The sequence below is a fragment of the Phoenix dactylifera genome, chromosome 2 (assembly GCF_051530095.1).
Source record: "Phoenix dactylifera cultivar Ajwa chromosome 2, Ajwa_hap1_PhDact_Kaust_v1.1, whole genome shotgun sequence".
NCBI lineage: Eukaryota > Viridiplantae > Streptophyta > Magnoliopsida > Arecales > Arecaceae > Phoenix > Phoenix dactylifera.
This window is the reverse complement of record NC_143191.1, coordinates 51,918,098-51,934,574: the sequence shown is the minus strand read 5'-3', so window position 1 is coordinate 51,934,574 and position 16,477 is coordinate 51,918,098. Positions and strand designations below refer to the sequence as shown.

Genomic DNA, 16,477 nt, shown 5'->3' with positions numbered 1-16,477 from the left:
TCCCGCTAACCCAAATCCTAAGATAAATAAGACCCTTCCAAGACTATCTAACGATCAGATGGTTCGAGATTGTCCGATTCCCTCTAACGTACAGTTTAGCACAACACTTTGTCTCCATTTTTAATATCAGCCAACCCACGACTTGGTTCTACATTCTTATATATAGTCTTATCGAGAAATTCGGGTAAACCAAAATAAAACAAAAAAGAACAACCAAGAAAGAAAAAAAAGAGGGGAAAAGAAAACACCATGAGCATCCTCGCAATTTAAAACAAGAAGCAGAAGATAGCGATAACGGTAGATGTCTAATATCCATACAATACTGGTAATTCTCCACTTGTAAGCAACACAAATGTCCTATCACACTCTCCACAGACGGCACAGCAAACACTAACAGCTACACTACCATCTCCTAATCATGCCCACGGAGAGACCAGCGATAAAGAGGATCCGTCCGCCGCCGCCGCCGCCGCCGCCGCCGCCGCGCCGCATGTAAGGGCGCTGTCGGATTCCAACATCATAGGCTCCTACAGGGGATGGTAAGGTACATAGCCGAGGGAAGAGTTGACATTGGTGACGATGTCCCTGCACCTCATCAGAAGGGTTAGCATCTGGTTCCTAAATTCCCCCTCCGCTTCATGCTGCCCGTTGTGCTGTGGCTGGGGCTGGTTCGACCACGCCGGCCCCGGCCCCGGCCGGGGTGCTTCGAACCTATCGGCCATGAGAGGAAGCGGCGGAGGCGGCGGAAGCAGGCCATCAATGACATGAGGTGGAGGTGGAAGTGAAATGGATTGTGGGAGTGGTGGAGGTGGTGGAAGATGTTGCATGTCCAAGGTACGAGGAGGAGGGTTTGAAAGAGGGGAATGTAACAACGGCGGCGGCGTAGGAAGAATTCCAGCAGCAGCTGATCTTGGATTCCGAATAGTAATAGGATCCAATGGAGGAATAGATGAAAGCCCGGCTGCATAGCTAGAAGATGAGGATCCAGAAGAAGCAAGACTCCCAGAACTGCCATCGCCGCCGACAGCCACCACAGGTGCCGCCGCCGCCGCCGCCCTATTGTCGCCGTCAAGTAAGAATGTCACCCGCTGCGGAGCCTCTCTTGCAGCACTGCTCGCAGATGGACCGCCCTCGTCGCCGGGTTTCTTTAGGATAGATTTCAGCTGGCCTGCCGGTGCCCCTCGCTGCTGCTGATATGGTAAAGCCCGCGGCTGAGGCAGAGAACCACCATTTCCATTGCCACCATTTCCGGGCCTGGTCGAGCCATCATTGGGACGCGACTCCATCGGCCGCAGCCTCCCGGTATCAGACGGTGGTTCGAGTGTAGAGGGATCGAGCTCACGGATATGGTACTGAACTTTGAACTGACCAAAGAGGAGATCATATTTCCGAGCATAATTGATGGCTGCTTGTGCATCGGGCTTGTGCTTGAAGACCACCTTGCAGGAATAAGACTTCCAGTATACACGGGTGGCGCCTTCAATCAGCGATCCAAACCGGGCGAACTTTGCCTTGAGAGTTGCAACCGATGGAAGCGTCGTCCTCGGCGGAAATTTCAGCACCAAAGCTGTTGGAGAGAATGTCAGAGGTGGTGGGGGAGGCTCTTGCTTCTTGACAGGCTCTGCCGCGGCCTTATTGTTAGGCTTTGCTGAAGCTGCTGAAGTTGCTGTCATTGTGCTTGATTCCTTTTGGCTTCGCTGCTGTGACTCTGGCATCTTCTCGTGGATTCCAGCCTTCTTCTCAGTAGCCAGTGCCTTGAGTCGATTCATTTTCTTCACCTTCTTTGCATTCAACTCTTCCTGCCGGTCGGAAGGGCCCCGTTTGCGGCCAGCTTTTGTCGGATCATCGGACTTCAGTCCAGGTTTCGATGGCTTCAAGGCAGATGAAGGCCCTCTGTGATCCTTTGCTTCCTTCATAGAGGCAATGTCAGCATTTCCAGAACCAGGCTTCTGCAGTGAGAGACCGGCTGCTGCTCTAGTGGCTCGGAGATCAGCCATGTCAGGCTCGCTTGCGGCCGGGACGACCGACTTCTGATACACCTGTATCCGGAACTTGCAGAATACTTGAAGGACAATATTCGGAGCATTGTGCTCGGTTTCATAAAAAGGATTCATTGCTAGTTCTCGTAGGTCGCTCAATAGCTGAGGAAACTCGAGATTGAGAGAGCTCAGATCCCCTCTGGGCTGCAGTGCAGAAGCACTACTGAGATCTGAAGTTCTCGCAACTCCATCATCTCGCCTCTGTGACTCGGTTCGGCCAACCTCTCCATGTCCGAGCCCATTACCAATTGACTTGCCGGCTACCTTCACACGAGATTCTCCTCCATCTTTAGAGGACACAGCTTCGACATCGAGGACTTTATGTTTCTTCTTCTTCTTCTTCTTTTTGATGTCCCCAGTGTCATCAGGTCCAACAGAACCACCATCCTCCCTCGGGCGCTTACGAACCTTGTCCTTCTTCATAACTCTATCCACAGCTGCCGTCACAGGCGCCTGGGCCTTCAAGCCCTCCTCTGCAGGCAAATCAACTGCAGATTTCGCCTCCTCTCTGAAATTGTTGCTGCGATCATCCACTCGTCCAGGCTCGGTCTCCATCCTTCCATCAGTCACCAAAGGTGCATTCTTCAGCCTCCGCTCATCAAAAGCTTGGGTCTGAGAGCTGGTTATCGTGCCCATAGGGGAGCCACTCGGTCCAGCTACCAACTTCGTTTCCTTCTGAACACCTTCAAACGTTAACTGAGGCCTCTTCTGAAGTACATAGTTGCTGGCCTGGGGGGAGTTGAAGTGGTGGACGGGAGGCGCCGGCGTCGTCCCGTGAGGTGAACGGAGGTCAGGCAATGGAGAAGGCCCGAAGGGGCCCCCAATGGAGCTCGCATGCTGCTCTCCTCGCTCTTCTCTTCGCTTCAGGACGTACTTGTTCTTCTTTGATGACGAAGAGGGAACCTTGGGAGCTTTACTAACAGGACGGGAGGATGAGGATGTGACCCTCCTGTCGCCTAGGGTTTCCGCAATCCTGAGCTGACCGCTGAGTGGGATGGCTGCTTATAATAAAAAAGAAACAAGAAGAAAACAGCGCCGTAAGTACGTTAGTGGGAAGAGAGAGAATACGACAGAGAAGATAAAGTCAAACATACGATGATGTGGTTTGAAAAAGTTAAATGCATGTATGGCAACCATAAAGATAGAGGTGAAAGCACGCATGTGAACCGAGTAAAGAAGGGAAAAAAGAGGGACAGCGAACAGCTGAACTCCAAAGTTTTCGATTTTATCCAGTTGTTTTGAAGTTTGGTTCGATGGGCAGCGGGGGTCAGGGTTTAGAGGCTTGCTTTAGTTCAACGTGCGTTTCCTAATGAACGTAATCGCAGGAAGGGCATTTTCCTAGGGATCAGAAGGAAAATTAAAGAATAAATATCATACAGCTGTATTCTTTAAATACTTCGGTTTTGGAAACAATCGAACAGTTATGTGCCCCTTTAGTAATATTTTGCATACATTTGTACACAAACTGGCCCATCAAGAGCCTGCTATATAGACGCCCAAGACGCGAACCACCCAAAAAAAAATAAAGAAACACCATAGACCTCACCTATTACAAAGAAAACAAAAGAAGGCCACTAATAAGACTCTCTCTCTCTCTCTCTCCATTCATTTGTCTTCCCGTCCATTCATCTCCGAATCATCTCTCTTAAAAGTCGTGTGCGCTCCTGCCGGTTAACGTGAGTCGAGGGTATGTCATTCTGGACCGCATGGAGATGCACCACACGCTGAAGCTTTAAAGCTTTACCTGAAACCAACAGTAGAAACACCAAACCAAACAAACCCTCCAGAATCCTCAAAATGGACACTTTAAGTTCAGATCCAGCGCTCCAGTGGTATTCCTTATTATGCAACAGTCTCCTATGAGTCAAAATACTTGATTCGGTCTCACCCAAACCTATATCTTACAACTATGCTCACATATTAAAATATTGGTGTTAACGTCGAATGTACAATTCAGGATCATAGGAGAATATTTGGAAAGATAATATTTGTGCCAAGTGGTCTGATTTGAGTATACACGACCTATCCCAAATGTTTCCGTCAATGTTAACCTATGCATCCTATAACCAAAAGGCTAAGGACAAAATCCTCTCGATCTTCATACAAGCACAAATATATGACATTTGACACGATCGATATTACAGCTTTGCCCTTCCATTAAAAACTTTCGACAAGGAAAAGAGCATAGTGGGAGAATACCTTTTAATAGTGTTGATAGGTCCAACATAGAGAAACAGACTAATTGAGATTCCAATTACCAAACTAAAAGATAAACCAATATAGAACAAAGATCATCCTTAGCTAAGGAACGTTCTTGTTAAATTAAATAAGACATTGCTTCGTTATTTAGAATGAGAGTTCTCAATAAACAAACACCTTAATTAGCACCCATGCATCCATTACCGAGAACAAAGAGAACCACATAATGAATGTTGTTCTAATGGTACAATCTTATGAGGTCTTTAAGAAAAATTAAATGATTTTCAAGAAATATATATATATGTGGTTTTTTATAATCATTTTCAAGATATACATATTTCACCTTAAATGATAAAGATTATAAAATGGCAGCAATCTATAGCCTCTAATGATGTGCTTAAATGCTTCCCGCATATTTGTTAGGCAAATAATAATAATAATAATTAACGATCGAACAAGTTAGCATAAGGGAAAATTTCATGGCCCTGAATATACCACAGATTATTGTCTTAAATACTTGAATATGAAAAAAGAATCATTTGCCTTGCCCAAAACATACTTTATTGAACAAAGATATAAGAACTTGTAGCTGCAAAATGACATCAAATTATTTGCATGACATGGTCTATCCAACAAGTTTGGGATTCCTCCCCCACTTTGCAAGACAAGATGTGCATGGATGAAACAAGCTAGGAGTTACTCAAAGATGCCAACCTCTTAGTACACTAAGTGTGGCCTTCCGAAGATGTTCAAGCTTGCTAGATTTAAGTTAAACAGTGAGCTATGATGATACACAGCACAGAAACAATAATAAAAAGGAACGCACTCTTTGAAGATCCAAGATGGAAGACCCTAAAGTAGTTCCCCAAATTAAATTATCAGTTAATTTCGACCATGAACAACTTGTAACTATTTAACATGTCAATATTGTCATCTAATCATATTTAAATTTTCTCTATTTTTCTGGATAAAAATTCTATGGACACAAGATGGCTTGGTAAGGAGCAAGTCTCAACGCTTGAGTCAAGAATCTATACTCCTAAAACTTCAAACTACAGAATAAGAATATAGAGTATTTAGCCTATTGAATGTTAGTGCCTCACTTCTCAATTCTCATGGATTTTATCCTATCTACTGAATCAATTCAAGCACTGCTATGTTGCTAAACGACAAAATTTGCTTTGGACCTATTGTATTAGCTATCACCTGGCACAGAGCTGTTTCACAGCTTTGGATCATATTTTTACCTCCTTAGCCATCTTCATCAAGCAGTGTAATATATGCGTACCAGAAATGTTTGTCCTATTAGTACTGGCTTTGCCATTCTAACCTTACTCGCTAGACAATCTGTTTGGCTTCTTCAAGCTGTGAATTGATAGGATATCTTTCTTATCACCCACCAGGTGTTTTGTCTCTGGTGTTATCAGCTTCTTACACCAACATTACATGACGGGCAGCTCCTACAGTCAACTCTTTAGCATCTGGTTTCAGCCCCTGGCATCATTGCATCGTCTTAACCAACGCTACTGTCTTTTATAAATTACAAGTTGACTCAGCATCTAACACCAATGTAACAATCTGTCTATTCTTTGTATACTGCAACAGTAAAATGTCTGGATGCTGTTCTTCTCCCAGGTAGTTACTCTAAATTTATTATGTCTTATGTTCAACACACTGCTACCATCATGAGAAAGACACATGTTTCAATATTCAAGACCGATGACTCTAATTAAGCACAACATGCCTTGCACACCTGGAATGACAGGTGATCAAGAAAAGTACTGCAGAATAGAAGAGATTACAGTTGAAGATCCAAGAAAGATTGGAACTAAATTATGAAGGTACAGAGGAAACTTCATAGACCTATAGCAAACTATAATCATTTTCTTTAATAATCTCAATTTTACATATATTTCACCTATAATCCCTTTCTTCAAGGAAACAAAACCACCCAAAAACTAACAAATTTCAGATCTAGATGCTGTATCTAATTGGAAACTTGCATGGTGATTAAAGTACCATTAGCTGACTTATTATCCAAAAAAATACCTACAGAAAGAATAAATTCATCAATATTACCTCTGCAACTTTCATTGGTTTTTGACCCAGAAACCATTAGAATTGACAAAGGAAATGAGATTTCAATCTTATACCTCATGAATATTTCAAACAAGACTTTAGAATGGCTGAATTCTATGAAAGCGTACATATTAAGCTTCTTATATTTGCTAGATCTATCGAGACTTAACCATATTTTGGCCCTCCTAAAAATAGGTTTCATGACCGAAACTACATCAAAACTCTAATGCGCACATCTTGACTAAAGGAAAATTACAATTATTCCTATCTGCACCATGTATTAGACCTTGGCCGCTAATAGCCTGTGTTTACCACATTCAAACCAGCAAAAATGCAGTCTAGCCGCAAAGGCAGCCCGTAGCTTACATAGTCACTCTCACTATATACAAGCAAGACCTGTATGCACTATACACTAGATTACTCCACACTTGTCTCATCATCTTAACATCCAACCATGAAAACCAGGCCATGACTATTTCCATGTATAGTTGTTTTTATTTCTCATCATACTTTTTCATCTAAAGCATAGAAATTTATACTAGGACCTATTCGCGCCTTTCTACCAACATCTCATATTTATCCATCCAATACACTTTGCTAGACAAGCCAATAACTTTAAAAATTCCACCAATTTAAGCTTCTTAATTCTATATTTACTCCGATTGTCTCTTCCACAACCAGCAGCAGCAACAACAAGACTGTGTAAATATTTCAATCAATTTCCCTCGATTGTTGTAAGTTGTTTTACATGTAGAAACTATACGTACCATCTTAACTTACACATGGCACCATATATAAAGTTCAAATTATATTTTATCATTGCATATACTTAGCACAACAGCTTTACAACCCTTTTATATAGGACAATTGAATCCCTTGCAAGCACATATAATTCTTTAAGAGTCAAATCATATAAAAGTGTATCTAGTATGGCATCTTAGTCTAAAATATCTTCCATTAGAAATATATGATAAATTATATGTTTTAAAACAAATTAAGGAAATGCATGTATGTTCATATTAACATAACAACATATCATAAAAATTTCAAAAGATAAATGAAGGTGTTAAATAAGCAATACCAGATCCAAACATCATAACTAATTTTATAAGGAAAAAAATACTAACAATATTCTCGAATGATTTAAGATAAAAACCTATAGCATCTGTATATATGTGAAGAGATGACAAAAAAAATGACACGTTGACTGGATGAAAGTCAAGGAAGATCCGCAGATTTTAAGGGTTTCAAGGGATAAATAACATAGCAAAGCTCAACATTCCCAGATCTGTGTTTCTTGTCTCTATATAATCTTCTTTTGTCACATGTGGCTACGAAAGTAAAACATACATATGATGCAATATGGAATTCCATCACGTGGATGTCTGCATAGAGTTTCATCTTTGTTTTGTGAGACTTCTTTTAGCACAGCTACTCTTAAATTTGCTTTTCATATTATGGTGGCTTGCTAGTTCCAGTTTTTTGTTTTGACATTTCCTAAGGTTCTTAAACCAGTTTGACAGCAGTTATGCTGGAATGGTGTTTTGTCATTTTATGAAACTTATCATTGGCTGAGAAATGGTGGGAGTATAAACTATAATGTCAAAGCCAAGTATTATACGTTCAATTCCATTGGTGCCATTTAAAGGGGTGAGAAGAACAAAAATATGCTATATGGCGCTCCAAATTTCATTCATGATTTGGCCTAATGAAATTAATTATGCACAACTAACTACAATGAAAAGGTGCCAGTACCTTTTCATATTAACGGAATCTGAAAATTGTTACAACCATTTTAGAAAGATTCACTAATACCACCATAAGGCGCGTGCTGATCATATGCTATGTAGTTAATAACGATATCATAGTTATAAAAATTCCTTTTCTTATTACAAGGTCCATGGCTCTCTCTCTTTCCATCGCTTTCTTGTTTTTGTTGCAATGAGTGATTTATCAATTCTTTAGAAGAGTCCAGAGTAGAAAAGATGGGTCACTTAATGCAAACCCATGCTTGGCATTACAATGGTATGGACTAGGGGTGCACATGATTTCAAGTCAGACCAAGAATGGGACTAAACCAATCTCATCGAGTCAAAGGTCAAGAACGTTATATCAATATAAATTTTATGATAATAAAGTTTACGTTAATTTTTATTTTGTTAAATAGAATACTGGGTTTTGTTCTTGTGGCATGCCATATCCAAATTTCTTTTTTGCATTTTGTTGTTATCGTGAAGAGATTATCTATTGCTTTTTACAAAGTCAAATCATCTTAGTTATTTAAGTTTTCTTATAGAGTCAAATCATCTTAGTTATTTGTTTCCTATCAAAAACCAGAGTAATAAACCAAACAAATGCGTTCTAGTTAGGTTGGTTTGAACTAGTTCCAACATTTATAGGCTCAACCCAATTCCAGATATTGAAAACTGATCGCAATTGGTTCAACTATGGGTTGACCAAACCATGTCCTCCCCTAATCAAGATAGTATTTTTTGCAACGGAAAATAGCACAGATAGTTTGATGGCCAAATATTAATTTGAAATATATCAAATTTACAATTGCATTGTTCGAGACTCCACTTCTTTTAAGACAATTTTGGTACATCTATTTAATATACAATTTTGATATTCTTAATCATTTCTAAAGATTTTACAGGTAAAATCATGCTTTTTTTTAGGGCCTTTCATCTAAATAATGAAAAGTTGTGTTCCTTCCCACATGGGTTAATGTTCAATTTTGACTTCATCCAGTTCGTAAAATAGTTTGAAGATTTATTAAGTAAAAAGGGATGATTGTGATGATAGGGTTGCTCCTTTACTATCAGTCTCTCTCTCTTTGGCAGGCCATAAAACTACATAACAATTGCACTTTAGTCAATGTGCATGATCCCAGAGGAATATTGATAGCCATGATCATTGGATGTGAGGATTTTATGTCTCAATAATCAATTGAAAGTTTGGGTAGCATCAGCTAAGACTCACACTGGATCCAACCATATCCATTCTTATATCACATATGCATATTTCCATTCTTATATCACATATGCATATTGAAGCCTACACATAATCCCATTTTACAAGCCTAGATCCAAACATGATAGTGGACCTAATGATAATTAGCAGTAGGGTATTTGTTGGAATGTCTCTAGCACATTCATGGACTTCTTAAGGTTATTTAAAGTAGAGGTGAGGCAAAGGGTAGAAGTGGAAGAGGGGAATAATGTGAAGTGAAAAGACATGAGATCAATCATATTTCTTAGTTAAAGAGTTGAGTCTCAATACACAAATCTAAATCTTGAGTTAAGTCTCCTAGCTTCTAAAGGCAACATCTATAAATTATACTTGCACTAGAAACCGTCTAAATAACCATTGTCAAACTTGTGTAGTTCAAAAGCAATGCTTCTTTACTTTGAAACTTTAGGTTACCTTTTAAAAAACCTAACAGGAAGTAAAAGACCAATAAAGAGTGAAATTCTTAGGGTTCTTTACGATGCTAGAGCTATATCTTAATCCTAACACTATATAAAAGCAACTATATGCTAACTTTTTAATTCCCAAAATAATTGTAATTAAATTCTCCTTATGTTGGACTTTCATGATTCCATGCATAAGTACCAAATATTCCAAACTCCAAATTCATAATTATTTGCTAATTGTATAATTATTTGCTAATATTAGCAAAACTTACTCTTATCTAGATAAAACCATGCTAGCAAATAAATCCTAAATAGTATCATGAGGAAGGCATATTAGCACCTAGTTCATGCTATAATCTTTTTCAGTAAAATTTATTCATATATAAAAATATTTAAGAACACCCAATGTGCATGCAGTATAACTAGTACATTATAAAAGTATCTTAAACTTGATGAAGATCGATCGATAAAACATCGAGACTCTGATGGCAACCATCTTTCTATTCTTTTTCTCAGTCTTACCACTAGGAGTAGCAATCGACTCTAGACTAACTTGGAAGCTCAAAAACAAGGGCATTACCCCTATGTATAATACTCCACATAGTTTTCTTCAAGGCTTTAAGGACAATCATTTTCATTTTCTCATATTACATTCATTGCTTACCCTCTTCTCCTTCCAATTCTATCATAAACCTTCTCCACTAGTTCTCATAATCAATGCATTGCAATCATGTAACTCTTCCATAAGCATCTTCTAATTTCATTAGGGATGCAAACAAGCCGAGACAAGTTGAATAGTAGGCTGTTCAAGCTCCGCTTGTTATAAGGGGTAATGGAGCTATAGCCGAGCACAAGCCTAGTTTGATAGAGTATTTCCTGCTTGGCTCCTTAATCATTTCACCTAACCTTAAATAGGCTTCTTATCATGCTGAGCCAAACTTCTGGTCTATTTTGCAAACTTAAAGCAAGCAAGCTCGGTGCATTTAGAGACAAGCTTTTGAAAAATGTTCGAGCTAAGACCATTTTCTAGTTGAACTAAGTAGCCACTACCAAGCCAAGCCCGAGCAGTTCATGAACGGCTGGTTCATCTGCAGCCATAAATTTCTATTGATTAAGAACTGTTCAAGATTGGGTCATTTATGAGCCAAGCTTTTTAAAAAATGTCCAAACGCTAGGCCAATTTTTTAGTTGGGCTAAGCTTGAACTAACCATTACCAAGCCAAGCCCGACCAGTCCATGAACAACTTGATTCATTTGCAGCCTTGAGCCTCTATTGATCAAAAATGCTTATATCTGTAGCACAGAGTACAGGGGATCAAAAGGTTCAGTATTTTTTTTCCGAAAGATCCACCATGTGATAGCAATGTCAACACAAATCAAGAAAAAAAGTGTAGATAATAAAACCAATACTTCATGTTCCTCTATCTACCCCTTTGCAAAATTATTCAAGGATGTGCATAAAGTAGAGAAGTTACGCCTCTTGCTTTATTAAAAGACATAAGAGGATCACCAAATTGACCATGGTTCACCCCTTCCATTGATCAAAGGAGAATACTATCATCAGCATGTAAAAGAATTTAGCAGAGAAACACCCTGCAATACAACATTTCACTACCATTGACCCATTAGTTCAATAGATGATTGTCATGTACCAGATAAAGATACATCATTGACTTATCAAGCCTAAGAGAAAATCATTATGAATAAATAACTATAAGATGTGGGTAACCTTACATAACATCACACCCTCCGTATTCACCACTGACTTATGATCAAGCAACAAAAATTCCTTAAAACGGCTGGCAACAAAAGCAAATAAATAAAATTTCTCTTGCACAGGACGATCTAGTATTGCTCTTCAGTAATGGTCTATCACTCAAGGATGAGTTCTTCTAATGAGAGAGAAAAATATGAACTAGTTAGCCTAAGGGAATTAAGAATTCCAGTAGCTTTGTAAAACAGATCAAAAATTAGTTAAAAAAACAATAAAGTGATGAATTTAAGCTTTCCAATGCATGCTTAATACACTCATCCACGATATAGTCAAGTGAGTACTATTTTTAAAGCCCCGAGCAACATCTTCTGTTTTATAGATTTGAGCTCATGTGTAGTGATCTTAGCTAGGGCAAGGCTCAATAAAGGACTTAACCTCCAAGTGGGAGACAATTAAAAAGGAAAATGTCTCTCAAAGATAAAAAGCGATAGCTGGTAGTATCAAAACACAAGATAGAATTCTTAAACCTTAAACAAGAATGCTTAAGCACCATCAAGCCATTAAAATTAGTTTACAAACTTCATAATCATGCGTTATTGATATCTTTTAATAGTTACATTCCTTGACAGAATACTTAAAAACCTTAAACAAGAATGCTTAAGCACCATCAAGCCATTAAAATTAGTTTACAAACTTCATAATCATCTGTTATTGATATCGTTTAATAGTTACATTCCTTTCTTCTTATACCTCTTCAACCAGTTGGCCAGAATATGTGTCAAATTGATATAAGCCAACCAAATTGCCCTAGAAAATCAAAATCTAAGAAAAATGTCAAAAGGTTTTGTTTGGACCAACCTTCAAAATTATGCCAGGCATCTCTTGGAAATCTAGATGTAAGTATTAAAATGCGAGGAAAAAAAAAAAACTCAAAAGAACTCCAATTCAGAAGACAAATGTGCCTGTCACAAAACTCTGGTAATTCTACTTTCATGGCTAAAAACTCAAGGATCACCAGGTAATCAATCATGCTTTTTAGATTTTCTAGATGCATGAACTGTGATTAATCAGGCAGAAGTTGCCTCGATATTAAGTTTGAAGGAATACACTCTAGCAAAAATATTTGTAGCGGAGGAAGAAAGTTGAGCCCAAAAATCACTTCTTCCTTGCACAACAGAGTCTTCATATCATATCAGAAGCACGAAAAGTAGCATGAGAAGGCAAGTGAAATTGCACGAAATCAAAACATAGTGAATTTTAACGTGAAGTGTCGTTTTAGATATACCACAAACAAAACCGCCTCTTAAATTTAAATCAAGCAATACCTTAACTAATAAGTTGCAGCTAAGATTGTTCAAATACAGACAATTACCCATCGAAAACTTAAAATCACAGCAACTGAAAGGCATGTACTGATGTATACCTCTGGGCGCAAAGTAATCAGGCTGATCTGGCGTTTCAGTATCAGTTGGCGACGGCCGCACAGGCTCTATTCCGAAGGCTTGCGGATAAGTCTCGTCGTACTCTTCATACAGTGCCTTCCTGTAACCTAGCAACCTGGCCTTGCTCCTGATGAAATCGATATCCTCAGGCTCCTCGCTTCGAGGGGCCGACGCCAACCGCTGCAGAAACGACAACGCATCTTCAGGCACGAAGCTGTCTCTGGCAACCTGAATCTGTTTCATAGAATACTCCGCCCCTCGCTCATAGCCCGGCACATCAACACGGACATACCCAGGGAAACCAAAATACCTGAAGTTTTTTGCATTTCGACAGCAGCAAGTCAGACCCAGGGCCGCTCTCCGGCTCACCTCGTCCTCAGCCTCATCAACAGACTTGACGAAATTCCTCGATGTCGTTTGCTTTGCCTTCTCCAGGTAATATGGATCGAAAGGGATGAGCTCATCCGGAACGAACCAACCGTAGCTACTGTCTCCGAAGAACGCGACGAGGACATGGCCCAGCTTCCTCGACCTCCGAACATCGGGAGGGGCGAAAGGAAGATTGAAGATGTACCCAGGCCACCATGGGTGGGATTTCACCTTCCCCCAGACCATGTCTCCAATCTCGAAGCCATGCATCCAGATCTCCGATGGCGCCGCCGCCTGTGGAGCCAAAACCGGCTGTGGGGCCACAGGCTGATTCGAGACCAAAGTTTTCTCCTGTGCTGGCAACGATCGCTCGATTCCGGCATCCACAGGCGGAGAACCCTCTATGGCGGCCTCGGATTCAGAAACCCTAGCTGCCTCTACCTCCATCCTGGCATCTCCCGGAGATAGATCGGTCCTTGCGTTATCCGAAATCCGTTCCGCCGCCGGCGGATCGATCTCCGCAAGAACACTAGCGGCGGTTTCGTCAGAAACGCTAGATCCTTCTTGGGGGTCTTCCACCCCAACGAAATCCAAATCGATCGCGGCCGTGGCCGGATTACTCTCCATTGCGAACTCGTTATCGGAGATGACCGCTAGAAAAACATGGCGAGCTCCGAAACGTGCGAAATCGAGCGACGAACGGCGGAGGAGGGGAGACCTGAGAGGCCGAGATCGACGATCATGGCCAAAGGGACTCGATCCGAGCGAAACCCTAGAAATCGATCGAGATCGAGATCGAGATCGAGATCGGCCTGGAGGTCGCAAACGAAACCCTAGGAGGAAGAAAAGAGAAAGCGATAAGGTGCCGTTCCGGCGCGCGGTACTGGGTTCATTTTCCACCCTAGGTTCTCGGATAACTGGATAAGTAAGGCCAAAGATATGATGGTCCTCCGATTTCAGTTTATTATCGTGCACCTACGATTATGGTTACCACTGATATTTTACAGGATATTCTCCTCACCGCTTAGGGATACCGTCTTCTTGCCTCGAGTTACGTGATTAGTCGGAGCCCATGGATTGCAACGAACCGGCCCACAAAATCTATTGGGCCATGACCGGCCCATTAGCATCTACACTATGCGTTGAAGTGGACATGACATTACATCATAAGTCATAACATTGTATCTCTTGGCATTGTATCACTACATTTTCTACAAAAGATATAATTCAATATTATTGAAGTAGACACAGATTTTCTCTATATTATGCATGATATTGTATAAAGCAAGTTCCTGCACTACCCAAACTATTATATAAACTAAGTGTTATACTATGGCATGAAAAATTACAAATAAAACTCTAAAATATGTGGAGAGTGATTGTGAGGAACACAAGAGGAGAATGATGAGATGTTTTTCTCATCGTCTATGAAGTCATATAAAAAGCATAATGGATATCTATTCGTGTATGCCAACTTTTTATTCTGTACTTTTAAAAAAGTACGGCAATAGAGTTTATCACTTTTGATTTATTTATTTATTTACTGGTAAAAACTTCCAATTTATTTATTAATATATATCCATAATTATTATTACCATTTATTTGGTGGATTGTGCTCCTTTCCACTTCAAAAAAATCAATGTCGGTTGGGGATGTCAATAGAAGCTCAATTGAATTATCGGCACGAAATGGTATAAGTTAAGTCCATGATTGACCTAGTAGCACCCATAGGGTGCATGTTAATTTATCAATATCCCTTGGAATAATTGTAACTAAAGATGATAAAAACAACATGATTTAAGTATGGAAAGAAAAATCATTTAAACATGCAATTAAAGAATGTTGCACTTCATGACTTCCTAAAAAGTTATGCTATTCGTAGTTATTGAAAGATCAAAGTTGCATGTTTCTTGACTTTAAATTTATACGCACATGCTTGCATAAATAGTGATAACCTAGTTAACTTTATTTATTGTATTGATATGGAACATAGCTTGATAATAAGAGATTTTATTAGTAGTCTCTGTTGAAATATATTACTTGCATATTTAAAAGATCTAGAAATAGCTTTTAGCCCTTTTCCTTATCCACTTTCTTAAGTACATGTCATGAACTTGTTTTTGTAATTAGTTTATATTTTTTTCCAAAAAGATTACCTTTTTTATCTTCATGAAGTGGCCAGTCCATTTGGTTCAAAATAAACAAGCAATGTACTTACACTAAATAAATAAAGAAAATTTAAATTGATCAAGAACTCTATTAAGAAAGCAAAAATAAAAAAAAAATGTATTTTCTTTCTAAACTAGCAAGATCACCTTAACTCTAAAAAGAAACACTTAGTTCTTTCTATCTTCTCTCCTATACAAAACTATAGTTTGTAATCTTGTTTGTATCTCACCAAAAAAGACTCATGTACAATCGCAAAACTAACATGAATTATTATCGCCACCATAATAATGTTTTATGTATTTATTGATCATGTTATAATTATTATTAACCAGGTTCTTTATATGGTATTGATTCGCATTTTTATTAGAAAGTCCCTATTTCTTGAAATCACTGCACAATAAGAGCATGACTCTTTAAAATTTTTAACATCCAATTAGCAGTTATTAAAACTTTAGCAAATGTATTCTCACTCAACTAGCATGTATTTTCGCTTCTTGCTTTATAGAGATAATATCCTGTACTGACTTCATGGCGTTTGTTATTGTACATGAGGATAAAAATTAACCACTTAATAAATTCAAAAATAAGACCAATCTCTCTAAATATGTTATATATGCATATCTAATTTTTAGATATATTTTAGATGCAGAACTATTATTGATAAAAAGTAATAAGCTATACAATGTGGAATAACTCTCCCCAAATATTTGTAACTCCTCAAATTTTGAAAAATTATATGATCCCAACTCACTTGATACACCGATCAAGGACTTTATGGACTTGGTAAACCAATACATTGAAATTATTTTGCCTTTTGAACTCTATGATATTTACTTTTTATTAGATGATATTGTTATGACGTATCAACCTCAAAAGAAGATTTACTTTATCCATAACATTTATAAGTTCATTAAATTATGTATTGATAGCGACGAGAAATAGTACTTAGATAAATACATGATTATGTCAATGCTAGACACAAACTATACTATTCAATAACAATGAAATATTTTCAGTAACTAGCATTCATATGAATTGATAGGCCTTGTG

At 39.0% G+C, this 16,477-nt stretch overlaps 1 protein-coding gene across 1 annotated transcript; it reads right to left on the bottom strand.

Annotated features, from left to right (window-relative positions):
* Positions 1–265: 265 nt before the first annotated feature.
* On the bottom strand, positions 266–14,186 carry LOC103718627 (Tudor/PWWP/MBT superfamily protein). The gene is made up of 2 exons (XM_008807540.6): positions 12,871–14,186; positions 266–3,037 (listed from the first exon to the last, which is right to left on the bottom strand). The coding sequence occupies exons 1-2, from the start codon at positions 13,883–13,885 to the stop codon at positions 528–530; spliced, it is 3,525 nt and encodes a 1,174-aa protein (XP_008805762.3). The 5' UTR covers positions 13,886–14,186; the 3' UTR covers positions 266–527.
* Between the last annotated feature and the right edge of the window lie 2,291 nt (positions 14,187–16,477).